This window comes from Triturus cristatus, chromosome 1_2 (genome assembly GCF_964204655.1).
Source record: "Triturus cristatus chromosome 1_2, aTriCri1.1, whole genome shotgun sequence".
Classification (NCBI taxonomy): domain Eukaryota; kingdom Metazoa; phylum Chordata; class Amphibia; order Caudata; family Salamandridae; genus Triturus; species Triturus cristatus.
The window spans coordinates 368,422,471-368,447,622 of record NC_140580.1 but is presented as its reverse complement, the minus strand read 5'-3'; the positions used below and the strand labels follow the sequence as shown (position 1 = coordinate 368,447,622).

The 25,152-nt window shown below is 46.3% G+C and overlaps 1 protein-coding gene across 3 annotated transcripts in view; it reads right to left on the bottom strand.

Moving 5' to 3' along the window:
• The window catches only part of LOC146867379 (ras-GEF domain-containing family member 1A), a 130,943-nt gene that overhangs the window by 25,184 nt on the left and 80,607 nt on the right, over positions 1-25,152 (bottom strand). For all 3 annotated transcript variants that reach the window (XM_085604740.1, XM_085604725.1, XM_085604731.1), the window contains exons 2-3: positions 16,829-17,008; positions 8,755-8,883 (exon numbers count right to left, since the gene is read on the bottom strand). In XM_085604740.1, coding sequence (XP_085460866.1) covers positions 8,755-8,883; positions 16,829-17,002 — 303 coding nt within the window. In that variant the 5' untranslated portion in view covers positions 17,003-17,008. The remainder of the gene's footprint in view (positions 1-8,754; positions 8,884-16,828; positions 17,009-25,152) is intronic.

Below are 25,152 nucleotides of genomic sequence, written 5' to 3'. Positions count from 1 at the left end.
TAGTGGTCGCCTCCTCTGAATGTGCCACATTTGTGATGAAACCATGTGGAGAAGCTGACGGGTTGTATATGAAAGGAACTCAAAAGAAGTACAACTGAGACCTGATGTTTTTTTAAATTATCCCACTCCGGAGAGGACCGACATTAAATCTGGTGGCAATCTAGTGTAGCACAGGTAATTCGCACAGATAGAATATATGTGTGCATTATTTGGTCATATTTTACAGACGTAGGGCAATTTCATAGTACATCAGGTGACTATTGACAGTGATTTCAAAGTGATGGCGCATTTACATGATGATGTCAGGGTATAGCAGAAGCAACTTATTTTTACTTGACGTTGCACTAAAGATAGTTAGAATATAGAATGTCATCAATAGATGGATCCTAAAATGTGTGCCGCAAAAATATATTTTCGGTGGCAGGAGGAAAAGGGGTTAGAAGATTTAGTTTCTACGACTGCTAGCAATCTTCAGCTTCGTCACAAACTTGCCTGCTGTCTGCAAGATTAATAACTTTAGGAATAAAATGTTGGTGTGTACAGAAATACTGCATGAGGTGCATTACCAAATCCACGCATAGTGCCGAGATAAACCCTGTAGTAGTTTTTACACTGAGTATTCCAAGTGCACGTGTGAAGAAGGATGAGAGCAGCTACATGTTTGCCCACGGTCACCAATGGTGCCAGTGCTGCACCAGGATTAATACACCTGATCAGTCAGGCTCAACAATCTGCAGAAAGAGGATGCAAGTGTGTAGTACATGGCTGGAGAGACAGCTCGCACGTCTCAGCTGTCGCCCACACTTTCAGGTTATGATTTGAGAATCCTCAATAGCGCCATCTGAGGGCTTTCAGAATACTAACATGTGCCCATCTCAGCTTCAGGAGTACTGGTGACCGTGCGATAACCATCCAGTGCTTTTTTAGGTCGAGCCTGGGCAGCGCATGCGTTGCTCTGAGAGACATGCTGTACTGAGGTAGGGACTTGAAGCTCTGCCCACTCTCCTCCCGTATGTTTCTTTGGCTTGTGCCATTGTGCACTGTAAACTGTGGCTGTTCATTGGTCAAGAGGCTTAGTAGTCTCTCCTTAGTACCGCCTTGTCTCATTTTGAAACCTCCCATGGCGACACCCCCTGTTACGCGTGTTGTTCCTCGGTAGGCTTTAATTACAGCCATCGAGCACTATTTTCTCAAATAGCTTAGTCCTGCCTGCAGGACACGCTCTCTCCGAACGCTTTTTTTTGTTTTATAGCACACATTTGCAATGCAACAGGTCTTGCATTTGCAAGAGTTTAAGCTATTTGCATTGCAAATGGCCATGCCTTTTATTTATCCATTTTAACACTTAAATAAAAGGCATTGTCATTTACAATGCCAATTGTGCAAACTCTCCTAAATGCGAAACCTATGCATTGCAAATGCTTGGTTAATTTATACTGTGGGTACACAATGACCCCACTTCTTCTGCACGGGTTGGACACAGACAAATTGGGCTTTTCGGATTTTGCCCTGCCTTGCTTGATTCGGCCTCTTCACTTGTTCAAGGATTCAAAGCGTAAACTTGGTAATGAGAAGGCAGGCCGGCGTAGTGCCTTTGGTATCCAATGCAGGTCTGCAAAGAAATTTATGAGCACTAAATAAGAATATAAAACGGTGACTCATTTATCTGGCCGCCAAGGGGTTGGTTCGACCTCTAATCTGCCGCTGGCTCCGCTGTGAAGACTTCATGTTACACAGACCACCGCTGCAGTAACACAGAGTAGGAATCGCCCACAACAGTGCAGGGACAGGGGTCGCCAAAGCCCAGATATTTCATGTTGCTGTTTTAGAAGTACTGTTAGATACTATACAGAAGCAGATTCTTGGGATCTTCAGCAGGGACAAAGAGGCAGCATCTGGCCACTTCTCCTAGAGTGCTGCTTCTAGGCTGTCTCGGTGATGGTAGCTCTCTCGATGACCGACTAGGGAGCTGGCTAGTGCTCTGGCTGTCTAGATATAGTTTACGTAAAGCCCTCCTCAACTCTTAGAGAAACAAGCTTGCCAATGAAAATTGATGTTCCCTGTACCACTGTTAGAGTATTGTATTTAACAGAGAGTCTATTAAAATTAAAGGGAAAAGGAAGGGCAGCACACACATTGGTGCAATAGTGACACCCAGCGATTCCTCATGGAATGGCATTGGCCAATTCCCAGAGGGGGGGCAAACAAACTAATGTAGTAGCAGTGACGCCTACTGGCTAGTAAGAGAATACTATAATTGTAAGTCTACAGGGAGTTTTAGAAGTGGTTTCCAAGGCCGTACTTGGACATTTGCGTAAACAGTAATGGGGGACTGTACAGCACTGCGTACATAACCTCTGCAAATACGAAGTACGTTGGGTGAAAAATTAACAGGGCAAGCAGCAAAGGGTTTTAGCACATATGGCAAAGCACATAATGCTCCACACAGGTTAATGCCCAAATCATAATACTTACACTAATCCATAACTGTATCCAGCTGGCTACCAGCCAATATAGTCCTTTACTAAACACAATAGTCTACTCCAATTATGCACTATACGGTATCATTCATATCTAAAGAATATGAAACACAACCAAATTCAATATCAAATAAACAACTTTGACGCCGGTCACTGAAAATCTTAAAACTGTAAAAGGGCCTCTAGACTTCGAAAATGCTTCAGGACCGCACAAATGGTGGGAATACATTATAGAACTGCATTTAACCATATATATTTTTAGAATTATCAATTAACCCCAAGAGCTATACATGAATGGATTAAAAGTGTCAAAGCCGGCCTCTGAAACAAAAAAGCTGAAAAGGTTGAACCTATAAAAAAAAAAAAAAAAAAAACTGTGAAACCTTCTGCCTGGATGCCAAGACAGGATCCTCTCAAGCCACAACGCTAGAGTAAGACCGCGGGTTGCCCAAGAACGCCAAGGCTTCGCTCTTTTCTGGCACTACTAAAGCATGGGCACAGTCGGAAGAAGGGGTTAATGTTTCCCATCATCCACATATTATCTCCTGAGCCCCATGCTAGTTTGTAAACAAGATGTTCTCGGGGAGGACAATGTGATAACTGCTAGATCAGGGCAGGCAGCCAACACTGCCGTCCTCGTGCCTTCCTGTCAGAGACACACTCTGCAGCGAGCCCTTAGCCTCTGGTGACGCACGCAGCGGTGGTGATAACAGCAGCAGCTAGTGGTTAGTTACAGCACAGAGCACAACAGCTGCAGCAGGGCGATGGTGCCACTGGCTTTAGGCCGGCTAGCCCATGTGGCGGCATCACTTCGTTCGCATTTGCACCACTCTGGCAGCTGGTGCCTATAACTAACTCGGGGCTGCATCCATCTGGTTTTCAGACGAACACAAGTTATATACAAAGAAACGTATGGAACAATATATGCTTCCAACTAAACGCAAACAAGAAACAAATTCCACTGAAATGTGTAATCAGTCAATTCATTGTGAAGTTTTGTAATAAAAGTGCTATTCTGCTCTTACAAATATATATATATATATATTTTTTTTTATAGTCCTTTTTGAAAATTACTTCACAACTTGCATAACGTTGCTGGCATCAATTTATTGTAAACCGAAATAAAGCCACAACACTGAAAGGCACATATACCCGTGCGTACCGGGCATACTAGGCACGTGGTCCTACAGTGGTTTCCTAAGGTGAATAGTAACAAGCGTTACTCATAACACCATGCATTTGTTCACCATTCTTTTAGAATAATATAACTAGTGGTTTTTAACAAGGGATGTCTAAATCATCATTTAATAAGACCTACGAAATACTTTTAAAAGTGTTCTTTATGTCACATATAGACGAACGTTAATAAAAATTGCTTTTTTTGCTTTCATTGCTTTCATTATACGTTTCCATAAGTCATAATATAAGAAGAGGCAATTGAATCTAGAAATTTCTACATCAAACCATTCTCACTTCAAAAATTGAGGTGAACCTAGCAGGCATGTGTCCCTTTAGAATGTAGAAACATTAATTTGGACTCCCGTAAAAAAAAGAGCATTATGTAGTGTGTCTAGCAATGTGCGCTGGTCCTTTCGGGCAGGTTACTATGCAATATGCTTTTTATTACCAAGCTTGAGCATTGGGGGGAGGGGTCTATGACTCTCTGAAGGCTAAGCTGGTCGTGAGGCCTCTAGTTTTTCTCAACATCTGTAAGGAATATTTCATTCATCTGGATCTATGTTTTATGTCATTTTGTTGTTTTCATATGCAGCAGTTATAAAACAAGGTATTTAACAAGAGGACAAGCGATTTTAATTTGGTACAGAGAGACGTATCAAATAAGAAATTATATATGTTCAAACTGTTCATATTAGTTTTCAGAATTATCTTGAATCTTCTATAACCTCACCGGAAGTGTCCCCAGTTGCAACCCATTCTTAGCCAGTCAAACCTTCTCCAAAACCTCCGTGCACCACATCAAGGTTCCACACATTCAGCGTGCTCTACCCTCCACCGGAGGTGGCTTCGTGAGGACCAGTGTGCTCGTCACTATCTCCATTCAAGATCGCGCTCCAACATCACTTCCACGAACTAGACAGGGTAGCCGCCAGAGGAGTCCTCTGAACCCCCAGCCGCACACAAAATTGAATATTCAAAACATTTATCCAAAATGTTGAATGTTTGTAATGGTCTTCACTAAAATAACTTTCTGCCGTTTATGTGAATATCGGCAAGGTACGCGGGAGCCCGTGAACATCAGAATTTCTAGCAGACCTGCTCATTGTGGTCAATTTATATCCATGCTTCTTTGAAAATTACAGAGCCTTGTGTTGGAGCTGCAGACCTCCGCCGCAGACCATTGACTTAATCGCTAGTCTTGGTCTGTAGCGCTCCATCCCTCTTATACCATTCTGCCTCGGTCAACTGATCCATGCATTAGCAGAGCAAACACAAGAAGATGATGGACGGAGCGCTAAAGCTTTTCAGACACTCACCTCCAGTCACAGATCTGGGTTGAATCCAATATCTCTCTTTAGCTCACTTCACCACCCCAGTTCAGACACAGCCAGATGAAAATCAGTCTTGACCCTATGCCTCATGGGAATAGTCCAGCCCAAACTGCCAACCTAGGTCTTCCCTAGACCAGAATCAAGCATCCTGAGACCGGTTTCGGGGTAACACCCCTCTTCATCCAGGCTAGCTTGAATCCAGTGACAAAGTGAGCTGGTCTGAACTGGAGTGGTGAAGTGAGCTAAAGAATGATGATGGATTCAACCCAGATCTGTGACTGGGGGCGAGTGTTTGTAAAGTTTCAGCGCTCCGTCCATCGCCTCCTTGTGGTTGCCATGCACAAGCAGAGCCTAAAGTTCACTGCAGAAAGATTGGAGCTCTCCATCTGAGCATCACTCACGACGCCTAAGCTTCTCCCACGAAGACAACTCTATAAAACCACACTCTACCAATCACGCTCAGCAAATGGGGTAGCATATGCAAATACTGCTCGACCTCTCATACATTACTTCACTCCCTGCTTAAGTGCAGCAAAAGGTTTGATACAACATTCCTTGTTGGACCCCCCTCCCCCCTCGAACCGAATGCACAACACAAACTCTTTCCCACATAACGTTCTTTTTTAATTCATTCCGTCTACTAACCAAGCACAACAGTGATTAGCAGCTTATTCGTCCACCCATCAGCGCTTTGAACCCTTGGAGAAAAGAGGAGCTACACAAATGTCAGAACACATGATACGTCCGTCGCCCCTAGCTGCGTTTAAAAGCACTCAACTTCATAGACATTATTGCATTCCCAACCTATAACCCTCTCCTCCCACAGATACCCCCGTGCAGCGGAAACTAAGTGGTTCATTCCAACGCGCGCGCGCTCCTCTTTTGGAAGTGAAACAGGTGCCACCGTGGTCCGTCTGAAGGATGTTTCGTGGGATAGTTTCTTTGTAACAAAGCCAAGAGGTGTGAGTCAGAGGCCTCGGAACGTGCGCAGGACAGACAGGGGGACGGACAGTATGTCTGCTCCCAGCCGCATTCTGACAGCTGTTGGCTCAGCGCGCGCCGGAGTTCAGAGGCCGGAATGCAGTTGCGGAAGAATGCAATGCAACCGAGCACAGGGGCTTGGACGTGAGAGCACAGGCAGAGTTCAGCTCCTGCGCCGCAGCAGCGCGCCAAGATGACGTCCGAGGCCGAGGAATGATTGAAATGGTCTTAAGTGGCCCAGAACCGGCGAGCGGCGCCAAGCGCCGTTCACTCAGAAAGAATGCCAGCCCACTGCTCCAACTCGCATCTAAAACATAATAAATGCTTTAGAACCCTTTTTTGTGGCCGCGCTGGTAGAGATCAGAGCCCCGTAGATCCGCAGAGAAGAAAAAAATCATTCTGCAAAATTGGTTTCATCGAAAATCCGTGCTCCAGCGGCTACAAATGTAAACTTCTGAAAGTTAAAAATTTCTCAGATATAGTCACGGGTGAGTGGAGATCCTTAATTTAGCGAACCTTTCAAATTACACCCTTCGAGTTTTGTTATTAACTGTACGCACAGCGTGCATTTGCAATAATATGAAGCAAATAAAAAAAAAGCTATAAAAGACAAACATGTGAAAATTAACTGTTGTCCCTTTTGCTTGATTTTTTTGGGGGAGGTAAACTAATTTTGCAATTGAAAAAAAATCGTACACAAAACGCCTAGATCCGAAGCGAAAAGTCATTTTTCTAACATTATTTGTTGAAGATTGCCCATGCATTTTCGCAACGAAACAGACCCAGTTAGCCAGGGAGAGAGACACTGCGTATTTTCAATTTCGATTGCCCGAGCAAGCTCCCGACTTTGGACATGAGATTTTGCCCTGGAGGACAGTTCATGGCTCACGTGCATGGAGACACCCTTACACAGACATTCTGGCCCCCGCCTGCTGGACGTGTTTAAAAGGAAGCTGGAAAGTATGTTGTGGTTCGCGACAGGAGGAAGTGATGACTTCACTGATGAATTATTAGCACTCGTTTCCTCAGGCATCATCACTTATTGACAGAGGAAGCCAATATTACCAGATGAGCTTCAATTTCCTCTCATGACATGTCTTTAGAGAATTGGGACTTTGCCCCGCTTCCCCCTAAAAATGCCACAACTTGCAATATTGTAATGCCTCCTTTCTTGCCCCAGGATTTTATAAATTGCACTTTCATAGTTTATTTTCCTGTGACACAACTATTGATTAGCATCGAATATGGTGCCTCTTTTAATTAACAGAACTACCCATGCACCAATCATAAGGTTAACGGAAAAAAACAGAAAATAAGGTATATAAGTAAGGCATCTCAGTGAGTCAAGACACCAGTCAATAATGTATAACAGGCTAACAGTAAAGCTGTATAGAATATATGGCTGCAATATAATACATAAAATTAACCAACTCGATAGACTGTAATGTTTTAAAGTGCGTGAATCGACAATTGCACAAGGGCCATGCGAAACAGACACTCCCCAAGAATGTCAACCATGTCACCAGCACCTCACCACATACAAGCAAAGTTGGAGACATGAAACGCACCAGTGTACCCACACCTCACGAAGCAACGCAGCCAGAGCAACAGGAAATATTTGAAGCATTTTCAAAACACCCAAAAGCCACTAACAGAGCACCAAAGGACTTTCAGAGAGCTTTATAACAATATTAAACACTGTAAATGCACCTCTGTACCTACGCTGACAGTAGAATGTGTTGCACTGTAATAACCATTGTAGGTTAGGTGGCTAAACCAAGCCACATTGAAAAGATTGAACCTACCAACGGCAAACCATATGTCCATACCAATGACAGACAAGCAGCACCAATCCAATACGGAGTGCCAAACGTCTCTGCACAGAACACTATGTGCCACACAGCCAAGATAGCTGCAAATACCTAAATGCCACATGTATCATGTCTTCACGTATCAAGAAGTGCGCTTCCCACCTCTTCCGCCATCGTCTTTTCTATGGATCCACCATCGTTCCAAAGGTAAGCCAAATAGCAACGTGTCACTCTATAAAGAACTTTTACAACGCATTGACCTCCGGTCATCCACCCGGCATGACCCAAACCAGATCTCATCCCCACGTCATCAACTCTTCCGGCACATCCAAAAACCAAGAAAGTGCCCTAATCAATTTAAAGTCAAAGTTCTGCTTTAATTGTTACACTTGCAAATACGGATACCCTGCTCCCTGTGGGCAAATTCTCAAACCACCCAAGGCTCAGATAAACAGAGTAATGCACACTTCATATGGACCAGAACAAGAGAAGCTTTGAGCTCCTGAGCGGTCCACAAGCGAGACGCGGCCACATCCTTAGGAGATGCACATGATAGAATACTGGTGACATAACATTGAAAGTAATGTGCTCTTAAATGGGTAAAAAGGATTGGTTACCGCACCCATACTTGGATCATGGCACTTTTATGAGCTTTTACTTGGACTCACCTTTGCTAAAAAGGTGGCCTGTGAAAGCTGCATACTGCCCAGCCTTTGTTCTGGGGTGAAAATCCCTAACAACAGCCCGCACAGCAGTGGCATGGTTTACGGATAAGGGCACTGAGGCAGATCAGTGTGGGGGGGGAGCTTGTGCCACTGCGGATCCTGATCTGTGGACATATTGCATTAGGTGACCTCAAATTTAGGCACTCTCAGTTTAGTACATATAAAAAAAAAAACTATAGTACCACAACATAGCAAAATAAAATGGTAAGGAGGCTCAATTAATGTTAAAGTAATTTTGTGTAGTTACCTTGTCAGCGTCTGCTCCCGTCTCCAGATGCTGTTTTTGCTGGATGCAAATTTGCCCCACTTTGGCCAGCAGCTCATGAGGGTGAATGAAGACACGAGAGCTCAGGAGGAAGGTGAAGATGTAGGTCCGCTGCAGAACGGAAGAGATTAACAACAAAGCATCAGAATGCGAATCCATGCCTAGCACATTCCCCACACAACCTACAAGGAATAAACCCTAACCATGGGACACACTCCTCAACACCCACCACAGCCTACTTACAAGATAGCAGGCAGCATTACTCCTAGCACCCACCACCAGTTATCACTAATATAGCAGGAGCCAACATTTGTCACTCACTGCAACATATTCTCGACACACCATGAATACACACTCCTCTTACCCACAGCTGCCTACTCCATGAGACAGTAGGGACATTGCATCAAGTGCACCCTACCTCTGAGATATTAGGGATTCCCATACATCCCACTTCAACTACAACCTGCTCCAGAGGTAGCAGAAACAGCATATTCCTCACACTTGAACCATGGGGGACTTCGCCCAACGCTAGCAGAGCCTTGACACCGCTCAAAACCACTACCACCTTTAATGGGTAGTAAGGCCCACTCACAGTCGCTCCACAAACACATCAGTGCCTTCAACCAGCAACAGCAGTTTTTCCACACCCAAAGCTAATCTCAAACACACACACGTGTGTGTAGCTGTGATCAAGGCTCACGCATGCCAAATAATTAGTGGGTAGGCAAAACTTTTTCCAGGTAAGGGAATGCCTCATACATTCAATGAATATACTGTCTATGTTTAAGTCCACTTCAGAGGAATTTGAGGGGCGCCGGAGACCATTTTGGAGAGACTGCAAATGTCCAAGCCTATGACAGCACAAAAAATCCTTTTGAAGATTTTTGGCCAAACACAAAGACACGCTCGAGTTTTTTTCACTATAGCTTAACACTCAGCGTACGCTGGGGCCCAGTTTAAAAAAAAAAATAATAATAATTTCTACAGAACCAGTCCTGGTAGCATACGTGTTCCTGAAACGGAGGCTGAACTGTCCACGCGTTCTCAACGCCCTTTAGACTGGCCCTGCCGCCTTTTTGTGTGAAAAATGTGCTTCAGAGCGCCCACATTCAGGCTGTGACCACAAATCTGTTTGAGTTCAATGTGTGTTTTCTTTCCCGGCCTCTTTTCCCACAGCTAGCAGCCACGTGACCTGGCTGGGGCTGCTTCTCATATGCCAACGATTACTGTACGACGGCACATAACGTTTTCTTCTTTAACCGAGGCTTGTGATCAGTGAACAAGTTACAACAGTCTGTGCGTGCGTGTGCTGCAGGGGGGGCGGGGTGTATCAAATACATATTTGGCTAGGGAACTGACATGATGTCGGGGAGGGACTGAATTCCCGGCAGCTCCGCCCGCGCAAGGATGGCGGGAACCGAGCAGATGAACTGCAAGTATTTGCAGACCAAAGAGCGAGGGAAAGGGGTTGTTAAACAGTTTATTGGTTTGGCGAAGGCGTGAACAAACTTTCATCTCCGAACCCCGTGCTTACAAGACAATACAGGTATTTGAGGCCCCAGTTCCATTGCAATGTGCGAGTGAAGTTCGCCTTCAATGGGATTTTGGTCTCGGTTCAGTTCAATGTACAATCAAGCACTGGCAAAGGCAATACGTTTGGTACTGGCCCAAAATCGTTTAGGTTCGGTTAGTGGTCACTTTGTCTTGCCATGGTTAATACACAACTTTTGCTGGAGAAGCCGCTGGGCCCTCAATCTTAAAAAAATAAAACAAAGCGGACTGGCTAAACGCCAAACTAGCAGCAAAAAGCACGCTTATGGGAACTACTTTGTGTGAGGATGTGCTAAAAGCAAAAATAGCACCAAAAAGCAAGTTTATGGGAACTACTTTGTGTGTGGATGTGCTGCTGATCGTGAAGGAGTAGAAGGCAGTCACTCACAGCGACATTAGAAAATGGCTGAAGCGGGCTGCTCCACGCCGCATACTCATGCTTTAGTGGGTGGAACAAAAATGTGAATAACACAGTTACAGATCAATGAATGAAGAGCGCTGGCTGATACCCTTTTAAGGAAATCTATTATAGGTATAATTTTAGTAAAAATCAAAGGTCTTGGCAAGCACCAAACCCAAAAACACTTTTGAACTGCACACATTTTGGCACGGTTGTCAAAGGCACCAGGCCTTATAAACAGGTCACAGATTTCAAACTGTTCTGCTAACTGAAAGCTACTTTAGATCAAACAGAACTTTAAGTGGCACGACTGGACAGGCTATTGTCTCAGATTTAAAAAAAAATATGACCACTGCTTTGATTACGGGCTCTAACTGAGACTATTGCAGGCAACACAACATGCTTCAAGAGGTTTTATCCGAGTCTTTATACCTTCAGATTGGAAATTATTTATAAATCTAAACTTCTCCACTCCCAGCCAGTTCCTGGTGGCAAACTAATGCAGAGAAGTTGTTGCATTTACTGTCAAACACATCTGCATTATCGGCAACAATTCAGCTATATTGTGCCATTCTATCCACCTCACAACCCCATTAGCACAATATATACTGGTTTCTACAATCCACTTGGACACATTTGCCTTTGCCGGCGGCCATTCTGAATTGACGCACTACTCTGCTATGGAAATTCCTAAAGAAACCGTAGGCATATGGCAGTCACTTTACATGGCAGGAACACGCGACTGTGTCCCTGCGCCAACCGGTCATTCTTTCAGAGGCAATAATCCATTTCAGAATGTCCCAGAAGACCAGTCCTGCTCTTTAGTCAAACAAACTCGGAATGGGAGGGTCTTTCTAGAATCCAGATTCCTATTGCCTGAGGTCCCCAGAAAATTAGAGCACCAATAGAAATGAACATTCTTCTATTCTTCCTCCCTCTGCTGCTGCGGGCTCAGAGGTAAAATATGTAGCAAGGAAGATGCAGCAAGGGACTTCTTACAGAATACTTAGTCCAGTGTCTCCAGTGAGCTCGATGTGGCTCCAGAGTCAGGGGCAGCGTCCTTTCTCAGGAGTGGCACACAGGGGAACAGCAGCAAGCTGTCCACATTTAGAAGAAAGCATCCTGATCACTCAATCTGCATAAGCAACCCATGAGTTTTTGGTAATTTGCATCCATGTTAGGAGACTGATGGATTTCAAAGAGATTGCAGTGAGACAGCCTGCAAATTAGGAGACTCTTAAGAACGTAACACAAAACTTGAGCAAGATGACAGAAGGGGTCAGTGGGAAGACGGAGAAAATAACAATAACTTTCTCAATGTAGGCTTCTATGTAGGGATGAGTGTTTGCTTTGAAGTAGAATATTTATTTGCATTTCTGGTTGCTTTAAGGCTGGCTGAACACCCAGTGCTTAATTTTAGCAGGGGTTTGATTTGGTTTAGCCCCGGAACTCTTTTCGGAGTAGCTACACTTACAGGAGGGGCTTGCAGTCACGTCTGCACTGATTAATAGACCGTTCTCCATTTTACGTGAAAGACTGGAGACTGCTGGGCAGTACTGCCAATTGTAAGAAACACACATTTATATTATTAAAAATAGCGCTAACTCGGAAAGGGCGTGGTGCCAGCGTCCTAGGCCTGCCACGCCCTCAAGAAGGGATAGCCACTGGCTTGAATAGCATTGGATGACTTCAGCTTGTGTGGTTCAGGACAGCGCTGTACTTGCAGAACACCCCCCACAACCATTCATTTAATTTAAAATCTCAGCGTAATCAAATAAGTGCTCTCATTTTGACCCATTGAAGGCAAGTAACCTAGTTAGTCATTTTGATAGTGCCGTGCGAATCTAGTTGGGATAAAATGAAGTACTTTACACAGCAATATGGAAGACATTGCAACTAAAACACAAAAAAGGGTAGGGTGATCGCTGGCAGCATTGGTTGCAGGTGGCCAGCAAATGCCGCAAGTGGATACTAACAATGGTGACCTACTAAGGAAGTTTAGAGCACAGCACTTATATTTGCACACATTAAACAGGGATGCATACCTAAATCCACAGTATGATAGACATAGATAAATACAATTGAATTTATTTAACGAAATTCCTGTTAAACCTGCTCCCTTTAACAGGAGGAAAGTCCTTCTCCTACCTCACAGCCACAGCCTGGAACCCGCCCCCCCCCCCCTATGGCAATCTCCCACACTGCCCCAGTTCAGGAAGGTCCTCAAGGCCTGGTCTTTTGGATGACCCCAGCACTCAACGGGGCCGTCCCCTCCCCCCCCCCCCCAGCGCATTGAGACCCTCAAGTTGAGTAGTTGCGCTTTACCAACCCCTGATTGATTGACTGAGGGTTGGACCGGCAGGCAGCCACACAGCACCAAGAGGTGAGGGATGCCAAAAGAGTATGGCATGGGTGCCCATAAAGTACCACTCAAGTTAAGCCCCTCTCTCAGTAAATGAATTGATTTCTGTGAATTGGCATGTGGTTTAAATTCCTAAGAAAGTTGTAAATACGTGAAATGAAAATAAAAAAAACTTGTGTATATAAACTCCTTTAACGATTAGTGAACACTAACAGCGGAGCCAGCTGGCTCAAAGACCTCATCAGCAGGGCCTTCGTGCAGCGGCGGTTTCTCAAACCCTGCAGTCGAGTCAATTCGCTTCCCAAAAGATCTTACATTGTTGTTTTCACAAGTGAGTGGAGTTTAGCCACAAAGCCTCTGGTTCCTTCTTCTGATCCTGTGGGCTTCAGGTTCCCAGGCCGTAGAGTTTCATCTGGCGCGCCGCAGTCTTGCAACAGCTCAAAACTCACGAAAGAATCACTGCGAGACGGTCAGTGGGGACCTGTCAGAGACACGCACACCGTAGCCATGTCTGCTAAGAGCGGAAATTTACCAACAGCCTGTGTCAGCGACAGTTCAAAGCCAGCCATCAAAAACGAGGCGACAGAAACTGACGTGATAACAGGCATCAGCGAATCTGCGCCTACCCTGTACAAAACTGAACATACACTACACAAATCAAGAGAGTCGGCAATTCCGAGATGTCCTGCAGTTTGCGCCTAAAAGCCGCTGAAAGAAGAACCCATGGGCTGTGTGTACTCTAAGGTTTAAAAAGGCTGTGCAACAACACAAATTGTTTAGTTTCCAAAATGGCGAGCTGCCATAGTCTTGACTCAAGCCCTTTTTTGACTAATTTTTTTATTTCTCATTTATAAAATTGTGGTTTCGCACTATGGCGGCTTGAATCTTCTGCTCAAGCTGCATTAATTTGTGTATGAACGCAGCTCACCGAAGATGAAGGTACCTGGAGATCATGACTGATCGTGTGCCTTCCCGCTCGGCAACAATATCAAATCCTACTGAACTATGCCTTTTAACCGTTATCAAAGTTTGATGAAAATACCTCGGCTGACTTGGGCATAGCAATAACACATAGTTTTTTACACTACTTCCAAGTGCCATGCTAGGCTGTTACATTTCTACATTTTTACAGCACAAAAAACATACCCCAAGTCTCAATTATTATTTCCACCATACACACAAATTCTTTTAGCGATATAAATAGATACTATTATTTTGGGGTGGGGTTAATAATGTCAACATCTTGAACAATATATCCTTTGTTCAAAACGTGTAGATTAAAAAAAATATATAACGAGGCTAAAATTCCAGTACAGGGACCACTTATTAAGCAACCTCACCAGTCAAAAGAAATAAATACAAAATAAACAGAATGCGAGCTAAGTATTGCTGACCCAGCCCCCTCTGCTTTAAGATCCAGGAATGTTCAGAATAAAGGGGACATTCCGCTCGTGCTGTACCAGGCCAATCTAGGGTACATGTGGCTGTTTGTCTGGGATTACCATGACCCACTGACACCAAATGACTCAACAAAGCTGCGGATTGGGACATTCCATTCCCCAAACCACAGCAACTTCCCCCCCCCCCCCCCCCCCCCTTTACCAAACACAATGTTCTCGACGCAGTCACAGGACCTATTCTCGGTCTCTTCCCAGATAAACACAGGCCCGGGTGCCACAGTGCAGCCCTGTTGCTCCCCGCGTGCGCACTCACGTCAGGTCAACGGAAAGGTCAGCAGTTTGAGATCTGGTCCAAGTAGGAATTTTACAGCGTTTACTGTTTTTTTTTGCTTCCCAAGAAGCCAGATACCGAGGGACGCAGATTGTGAAATCTGAATTTTTTCAAAGATAAAGTCTGTGAGGCTGAGAAGTTTGTCTGAACTATTTGTACATTTCCCAGAAAATGTTATGAAAGATCCGTATGGAACAATGCAAGTACAGTGTGCAGATGTAAACAATCTGAGAATAATGCATATTGTGGTATCTTTTACAAAACTCATCTGGGAGGAGGAGATGGCCTAGGACTTCGTCAGATGTGCTACTTCTAGAAGAGTTTGGGAGTAAGATCTGTGACACAGGTCCCCAGTGCAAAGACTGGTAAATACCAGATTTTTAGGGTCGACCACTATGTAGACAAGCTCTATTTAGAATCATTCTATATAAATGTATCGGATGTGGCTGTCCTAAAACAATTCAGCATGGACCGTTTCCAAAGAAGTTGAACATCCTGGTCTATAAAGAATCAGGAATAAAGCACGGTTCCAATATTTGCAAAAAAATAGGAATTTTACCTTTCTCTCACGGGTACAGTCGGAGCAAAGGAGCAGGGACAGGCCATCAATTAAATAGGAGGAGGACATCAGCTCAGATGACACAAAAGTTACAGTTTAATGTAATATACAGAATCCATTTTGAATCTTTGCAAAGACTTGATGTCTGAGCCACAAAGGTGGTTAGAGAGGACGAAGGAGCGGAGGACTCCTTTTTACCTCCTCTCGGACCTGTCCTTCAGGGGATTCTAAAGTAGACACACTACTCCACTCATCATGAATGGCGGGAAGGAGCAGTTGGCTAGCTCAGTCAATGGGTTTTGGCGGACTTCATTCAAGCGCAATCAAGATCCAAGAACACTAGCCAGTACCAACCTATTGTAAGTGCTTAATTTGAGCCGGTGGTTTCCGGCGCTCAGCACCAGCACTTCAGTCTCAACACCGGTTCCAATGACAGTCTACCACATGGTGGCGCGGTCTATCAAATTTTGAAATGAGCAAAGTGTTTAATAATTCAATATCCATTTAAAACGAATAATATCTGCCACCAATGTCTCTTTTATAGTTTTCTGTGGCCTGGAGTAGTCAGTATTGTCATACTCATGGAAGCGGGATGGTCATTAGTTATGTTGGTATGGTTATTGGCAGCGCTGGCAGGGGCAATAGATAGTGCAAGCTGCAGAGGCCTCTCGAGAAGGGCCCTGGCATTTACTTTTTTTTTCTTTTACAAATTAAGCACAGTCCATTGCTCTTCGCCAACCTGGCAAATTCGTGGTCAGTTCAGCTACTGTTGAAATCGATGTTCAGTGCATGCTGAATTCAAGCTACAGGCCCATTGGCTGCATCAGACAGTATCTGAACTAGTTAGTGACCAATGCAGAGGCGACGAGTTGGGCATGTCTCTTTCTGTCTCGTAAAAAAGCGATGAGACTTTACAAGAGCCTAGAAATGGTTACAACACAGCTCAAGCAAAAATTCCAACAAGCAAGAATCTGGACCTAAAGACTAGGAGAAAGAGTGTGGTAGGGAGGCACCCAGAAAGGATGGTGATTAGGAAGCACAACTCCCATAGCCCTGAAGCTGCGGCTGCGGTCAGCTCAAATCTCTTAAATTCACAGACCTATTCAATAAAATCAAGAAAAGCAAACATATTTGACCTAGCCCCTGCCTCTTTAATCGAAGCATCCATTTTCCTAGTGAAGGAAAGTCAGTTGTGTATCAAGCACGATGGACTTGTGACTCACTATGCCAGAGCCCATACAGTCTTAAAAGGCTCAGCGACCTACATTCCTATACACAAAAGCACAGACCAGTCACACAAACAAGTACAAAATAACACAAAAAGCACACCTTGGATGGAGGGGTATTCTAGAGTGTATATGATAAGTTTGAGGACTCTACACAGCTCCCAACAATTCTTGAACTCTCCTGCTCCGCCCATTTAGTGCCCAAATGAAAGAAACCCACAACTCACGTCGGGATAGTAATCCACAGTCGGTACCAGCCGCTCGATCAGCGCCTCTAGTGATCCGGACACCACATTCCCATCCTGGTACACGGGGTCACCGCTCCGCTCGCCCATGTCTGGCTGCACTTGCCCACTACAGCTGGAACCGAGCATGCTGGGAAAAATCGGCGTCTGGGGCATAGTTTCCTGTGGAGAAGAAAAAAAAAGGGATTCAATTTTTTTGTTTTTTTAAATGTAAGCAGTTTTTTTTTGTTTTTTTAAAATGTGCATGTGTACTTTAGAATTATTGCGTCTCAAAATGTTGTGGTTTGGACATTCATGCATGGGGTACATGGAGGGGAGGTTAGGGGGGAGTGTTGGCAAAGAGGGAGTTTTATGGACTATCAATAAGAAGCAGCTATGACTTTAAGTGGTTTACGGCACATTACAGTCAAGTTCACTTCTATAGTGCGCATTTTCTAGTTTCTCAGATAGTTCCACCCTCTGGACCGTAATTCTAAGCAGTCCTTGGCTACTGAAGTGACTAATGTAGAGGATTATTCATCCAAGATCACACAGCGTTTCTTGTGGTTAGCTGGGTAGGAGGTAGGCCACTCCTCATTGGTCAAGCCAAATGCAGTATCCTCCGCCACTATTACTAGACCACAACTCCCACTCCTACAATGTAAGATCCAACCTTCAACCCAGATCACCACTCGTTCTGGCCACAAGACTGGATCTAATCCCCAACAACCCACAGCTGCAGCACAATAGCCTCTGACTCCATCAGGAAATAACAACTGTTGCACACTAGGTTGGCTCCTCACTAGATCACCTCCTTCCATTCAGCCCAGTACCAGAGCACTAAGTGACACGAGACCTATCCTTCGGTATACCACACTTGACCTTGACTCTACTTACCCATACTGAACCACGCCTGCTCATCACGATTGTGGGATGACACGGTGTATGCACAAGGAGTCGGTCTCTATCATGAAATCTACATATGTGTGCTTCTTCAGTACAATAGCTAAAAGTACAACTCTTTTTCAAAGCCACACGATGACATGATCATACCAGTGTACTGCATGTTGCATTGTCCTCTTCAGCAACAACAACCTCCATCGTACAACCCTAGAAGAATCCCACGACTCCAACTCTGCACTTATCATTAGTAAACTACGGCAACCCAGATGGGGCGAGTAGCGTCACCTCGATCCTCTACTTTTGTCCAAAACGTGACATCAGCACTATCACCAATAACATGCTTCCACCTGCTGATTTTGAAGCGGCCAGAAGTAGAGATACAATTTATACCAGTTTGTTTTTCAGAATCACAAAATGACACAACAGACCATTAGTAACAGTGTTGCCAGTGGACCGATCCATCATGTAATGGCACCATGTCTTCTCAACCCTGGTTTTGGTAAATAAAAAAAAAAACATAACAAAATGGGAACATGCTCTTCTAGATCAGAGTTCTCCAAAGTCGGTCCTGGAGGGCCGGATCATGCCAGATTTTAAGATAACCACATTTGCCTAAATGGGGATATACTAAAAATCTGTCATGGATCCGGCCCTCCAGGACCGATTTAGGAGAACCTGTTTCTAGATGAAGGCAGACTTTTGCCTTTATACTATCTTATGCTTAACTTATATTATTTTATAACATCTTGGACTATTTTATACTTGCCTTATAATACTTGATGTTGACTTATACTATTATAATAACATCATATACTTACCTAATACTATCTAATATCTTAAACTAATTTATACTGAACGTATCTGTCTTACAATACTTTATACTATCTTATAACAGTGTATGTCATCTTCTCTCAGACTATAGGTAGCCACTCAGTCCTAACCCACTCTCTACCACCAGAATCCAATCTAACTTTCAATCCATTTCAAGGCGCCATAAACACTGCAGAGATGAGCAGCTGTGACAAGAGAATTTTTGTCAGATAGCAGAGACATCTCTAGGGTCTACAGGTTAACAATGTGGATGTCATATGTAAGAATGTTTTCCCTACTCAGTACAGCCTATTGGTGCAGTCTCCCTACCAGCGCAGGGCTCTGGAGAAACCAATTACTGTGATCTGAATCATTATCGGTCATTTACATAGTAAACCAGAATTATACCGAGCTCAGTGGGTTATGCTTCTACTGCAGAGGTCTGTGTGCTGCTTGGAGCATCAGATGATAGCGGGGGCAACTCTGCATTACATCTGAATTTTCCAGCTAATTCTTAAAGATGGCAACAGGCCTCGATTAAGTATGCCTGGCAGGCTGTGGTACTATACAGTACGCACATATGGTGATGGGAGGAATGCTTGTAAAAAGGCTAACCACTAGCAATCGCTCAGGGTATCATTCCAGACCAAATTTTTCCACCTCTGTGCCAATCTAGCCAAAGCCCCGCTTTATGCTAATCAGTACGGACCATGGTCCTCATGGGAACAGTCCAAACACTACCTGCCGGGTGAGGCCTCTCCAGAAGGGACCACAGGCAACCCTAGCCCAGTTGTGGCCTACATAGTCCTTGTCAGGGAGGCATAGCATGGATCCTATGGCACAGTGAGGAAGCGACCCACTTGTGGACATGCCCTATGCCTGTGATACACAATGTATGACCCGCGGGCCGCTGGTGACCCGGCAGAACCTTTCCTTGTGGCCCGCAGACCTCCTCTTGGGTCCAGGAGAAACAAAGGTGCTCGAGTTCCCTTTTGTTTCCTGTTAACCAAGAAAGTTTGTTTTCTGATTGCTTGGCCTTTTTTCCATAGTTAGTTCAGCTTATTTTATGATCAGGGCAGCCCTGCCATTAGAACAATCAAAAAAGGGTTGCCCTCAGGGCAGCTGCAAAATCGAACTGGGGGCAGCACATTCAAGTGAAATATGGAGCAGCTGCTTCAAAGCCTCTCTTTGCTTCACAGTGCAGGCAGCAACCTGCCTGCACTTTCAAGAGGGGAGAGAGATCCCTTTGCAGGCAGTTGCAGTGAGCGATTGCCCTCGCCTGCAAGGGGATGTCTGAGGGGGTCCATGGGAATCCCCTTTCACCTCGCCAGAGGGCTCCCTTTAGGAGGTGCACCGAAAGTGCACCACCTGTTTGTGGCGCACTTTGAGTGCACCTCCTAAAAGCAGGTTTACCTCTGCGCCCTCATCCATAATACGGTATGGGAGCAGAGGCAAAGTGATTCCCTCATGTGCATGGGGCCACACCCTCATGCAAATGAGGGAACAACCTCTAATAATAGCGCTGGTGCTACTTGTGCACCAGTGCTAAATGTATTACAGAAGGGGACACACAAGTGTCGGCGAACCCTTATTAAATACCAAACTGTCTGGGGTGCTCACAAAGTGGGTGCACATGTCCGTTGCACCACCAGGGCACTTTGTCATACGGCCCAGTTGTCATAAATTGCACCAATTACAAATGTGTCCATCTAACTGGGACAGAACATGGGGATTTCCGCACCAAAACCTACATGCACTTTCATACTGGGTCGTTTAATCCCCTGTTAAATTTTGGCCGGTATGGCCTACTGAAATTTAAATTAATTTAGAGGGTGTGAACATTATCGTACCTCTTGTTATTTCGAGCCCCTGCTCAAACGTTGTTTACGCAAGGACTGCAATGAAAGGAGGCACTTTTTAATGATGGCTAAGTACACCCCTATGTTACTCTTTCTTACACTGCCACTCCGAAAGGGTCATGATTCCTAAAGACCTCATAAAAAAAAACAACCAGGACGGGGAAGGGCCAGAAATATCCGACTAAGAGTAGGTTGAGTTTAGGAACTGGCGAGCAGTGGTAATTTTAAAATGTACCCACTGCGCAAGTAGTCATGGCGGAGCATGTGCAGATTTAAACATGCCAGCACTTGATATTATTTGCATGAATCGCGTCATTAATGAGAGGAGGGTCAACTGTTACTTTTACAATTGTAAACAGGTATCAGGTACAGACACTTGCCAAGGCAGTGATATTAGCCAACATGGACGTCAATCAGGGGTAGCATATGCTGCCCCCAGTGCTTAATTTGAGCCAGTGGTTTCAGCTGCTCTGCAGTCACTTAATTGTCAACATTGCACTTACGATAGTCTGCCACATGGTGGCGCTGCTCATCTAATTCATAGATGAGCAAAACTATGGTTATTTATTAATACAATAAACATTCAAAAAGACTAATACCTGCCTTCCCAGCCATTACTTTAGCTTTGAGGACCTGGAATACTGAGCAGGGGTACTCACAAACTTTCTCTCGGGGGCCAAATTTACAGTGTGGTTTGTGGCCGAGGGCCGCACCGGTGGGGGCGGGGCAGTGGGGGAGGAGACGGGGCTAGAGCAACAAAACAAAAAAACTGACCATGAGGTTGAACACAGGCCCCTGCAGCAGACGCCTTCGTCCACTGAGCCACCCGACCCGGCATTCACACATCTTTATCTATCTATCTATCTATCTCTCTATCTAGCTCTGTCTCCCTCCCTCCCTCCATCACTCTCCCTCTCTCTGTCTCCCTCTCTATCTATTTCTCGCTCTCTCCCTCTGTCTCCCTTTCTCTCTCTCGCCCTCCCTCAGTCTCTGTCTCCGTCTCCCTCTGTCTCACTCACTCTGTCTCCCTCCCTCCCTCCATCCCTCCCCCTCCCTCTTGTCTCCCTCCATCTCCCTCCCTCTGTGTCTCCCCCTCTCTGCCTCCCTCCCTCCGTGTCTCCCTCTCTCCGTCTCCCTCTCCCTGTCTCCCTCTCTCTCTGTCTCCCTCCCTCTCTCTGTCTCCCTCCCCCTCTCTGTCTCCCTCCCCCTCTCTGTCTCCCTCCCCCTCTCTGTCTCCCTCCCCCTCTCTGTCTCCCTCCCCCTCTCTGTCTCCCTCCCCCTCTCTGTCTGTCTCCCTCCCTCTCTCTGTCTCCCTCCCCCTCTCTGTCTCCCTCCCCCCCTCCCCCTCTCTGTCTCCCTCCCCCTCTCTGTCTCCCTCCCCCTCTCTGTCTGTCTCCCTCCCTCTCTCTGTCTGTCTCCCTCCCTCTCTCGGTCTGTCTCCCTCCCTCTCTCTGTCTGTCTCCCTCCCCCTCTCTGTCTCCCTCCCCCTCTCTGTCTCCCTCCCCCTCTCTGTCTCCCTCCCCCTCTCTGTCTCCCTCCCTCTCTCTGTCTGTCTCCCTCCCTCTCTCTGTCTGTCTCCCTCCCTCTCTCTGTCTGTCTCCCTCCCTCTGTCTCCCTCCCCCTCTCTGTCTCCCTCCCCCTCTCTGTCTCCCTCCCCCTCTCTGTCTCCCTCCCCCTCTCTGTCTCCCTCCCCCTCTCTGTCTCCCTCCCCCTCTCTGTCTCCCTCCCCCTCTCTGTCTCCCTCCCCCTCTCTGTCTGTCTCCCTCCCTCTCTCTGTCTGTCTCCCTCTCTCTCTGTCTGTCTCCCCCTCTCTCTGTCTGTCTCCCCCCCTCTCTCTGTCTGTCTCCCTCTGTCTCCCTCCCTCTCTCTCTGTCTCCCTCCCTCTCTGTCTCCCTCCCTCTCTCTCTCCCTCCCTCTCTCTCTCCCTCCCTCTCTCTCTCCCTCCCTCTCTCCCTCTCTGTCTCCCTCCCTCTCTCTGTCTCCCTCCCTCTCTCTGTCTCCCTCCCTCTCTCTGTCTCCCTCCCTCCCTGTCTGACTCACTTTGTTTGTCTCCCTCTCTCTGTCTCCCTCCCTCTGTCTCCCGGTCTCCCTCCCCCTCTTCCTCTATCTCTCTCTGCCGCACTCACAGTGTTTGTCTCCCTCCCTCTCTGTCTCCCTCCCTCCCCCTGTCTCCCTCCCTCTCCTTCCCTCTCTCTCCCTGTCTCCCTCCCTCCGTCCCTCTCTGTCTCTCTCCCTCTCCATCTGTTCTCCCTCTGTCCCCCTCCCTCCCTCTGTCCCCCTCCCTCCCTCTCCCACTGTCTCTCCCTCCCTGTCTCCTGCTGTGTCTTCCCCCTCTCTCTCCCCCTCTCTCTGTCGCACTCTGTCTTCCTCCCGCTTTAAACTCACCTGCTGCTCTCACTAGCTGCTCCCCCCCCCCCCTTCACCTCACCCGGCGCAGAGTCAGCTTCCCTGGAACACAAACAGCAGCTTCCCTGGAACACAAACAGCCGCCGCACCCAAGTACTTCACAGGTCTTTTAAAGGCCAAGTCACTTGTTAATGAGGCTTGTTGTATTTCACCTCTTCTTAGCGCCCCTGCATCTCCACTCATTCAGAGGGGAGATGCAGGGGCGCTAAGAAGAGGTGAAATACAACAAAGCCTCATTAACAAGTGACTTGGCTTTTAAAAGAATCGCCCGGCACTCATAGCTCCGCGCTGCTGCAACCGGCGGTGCTTGCACAAGTACGATGTCTGCAAGGTCCGCGGGCCGCCAGGGAAGGCTTGCCGGGCCGCTGGCGGCCCGCGGGCCGTACTATGAGTACCCCTCTGACCGGTCTCACTTGCACACGAGAGAAATGTTAGTAGTTGTTTTGGCAGTGATGACAAGGGCGATGGCTCATGCAAACTGCAGTGGCCTACTGTTCGGGGCCCTGGCACTTACTATTTTACAAATTAAGCACTGGCTACCCCTCGTTTGCTCTTGTGTACGCCTACCACTACTGTGGTCTCGTGGCCATTGAAGCAGCAACAGGAACAGAAGGGGAACCAAACTGTAAGAGCCTTCGAACTTTTAGTTTGCATTAATTGGCCTTTCCACAGCAACAAATAGGACAATGTTGAGGTGCTTCACGTCAGGCGGGAGTGAAAAAAACGCGTAATGTCATCACGCTGTGCCTGTTTGTCAAATCGACACCTAAGCTGCCAGCCGGAGTGAAATGAAATGATTCTGCCCTAGCCCTGCCTGCTTTCAGAAGCAGCAAACATTCCGTTCAAAGGAAATCTCCTGTGGGGTAATCGGCCCGGAGTCCAGCCAGTATTTCACAAATAACCTGCTTGTACAACTGGTGTGTTTATTTTCGCAACACTTGGCCGCGAGAGAACATTCCGCCACCCGTCTGGCTATTCTTTTGTCGACATGTTGTTGGACATGCTTTTGCTATACTGCTCGCATTGTTTTACAGTGGCTGGAATGACAAAAATCTGTGTTGCTTGCTTCTCGGCTTTAAAACAGCGCCGCCAGCACGTTCTCTTGCCAACAGAACAAGGACACTTTCTTCCAAAGCGGTCACAACACAAAAGTGCCCTCCTCTCCCCGGCGACAGCCCGCTTTCCAAGGCCAAGGTGAGCCCGAGTATTTACAGCAAACAGCACGCTTGTTGCTATACGGATCAACAACTGCGCACCGCGTGTAAGAAGTAAAAAAACAAAAAATAACCCCCCCTCTTGTGCATCACGCTCAAGGACTGAGGCCTGAGGGAAGGCGAACCCTACAATCGTGAGCAAATCTAGTTTGGTCGAATGCGCGTTCAATTATTTGTGAGTGAATGTGACGAATATATACATTGGCATGCACTGACTTCTCATATAGTGGTTTATCTGCACATTACACACGACATCGGCTATTTATGCTCAAGTTAAATACCCTCCAACTACACAGTGCTCATTTTAAATCAACATTTTAACAATGAAAGGTGGGGTAAACCTCGAAGGGATTATGGACACCCGAGATCTCTGAATGTACACACAGTTCTGAGCCCACTGGATTGCCCTTCAGTTGTGGGTCTGTGACCGTGCCAGGAACATCCTTTGCTGGCAGCGATACGTTTCAGCGGTCAGTGACACCCCCTTTCTTGATGTCGGTGTATATGTTTTTATGGTCCAAGATGGCGACGTCTCGCCCTGTCAGTATAGTCGGCCGGGGACCCAGAGTGAGTCTTCTTTCTCACTATTAGAAAATGGAACCTCATAATGTAGTAAACTTTTTGAGTCCTAATTATTGCATGTACAGACATGTACTGTAAAACAACTTTTAAATTCGCATTGAAAAATGTGCTCTGGGTAAGGTGGTTTCCAGGGTGCAGAGCCATGGGGGGCGGAAGTGTCCAAAACACACAATCAAAGCTCAGTTGTCTCCTTGCAGGGAGGTACTTTTCAGCCTCCACTGTCTACACTGCTCCCCAGTGGGGACCGTACTTATGGCGTGAGGCAGAGGTGCAACTAGAGCCAAATTTCGTGGGGGGGCTGAATCTTTAAGCAATAGGCAGAGTGGAGCTGATTTATTTCGGGGGGGGGGGCTTAATATTTAAGCACTAGGCAGAGTGGAGCTTCAGGGGCTCTTAGAAGGGGTGAAACAACACCGAGGCCTCATTGACGTGCAAATGGTCTTTTAAAGACCTGTGAAGTACTCGGTGAGGCTGTGTGCGTAACCGGAAAGCTGTCTCATCCGGGGCTGCCACACACGACGGGGGGGAGGGGGGGGGGGGGGGGGGGTTTGCG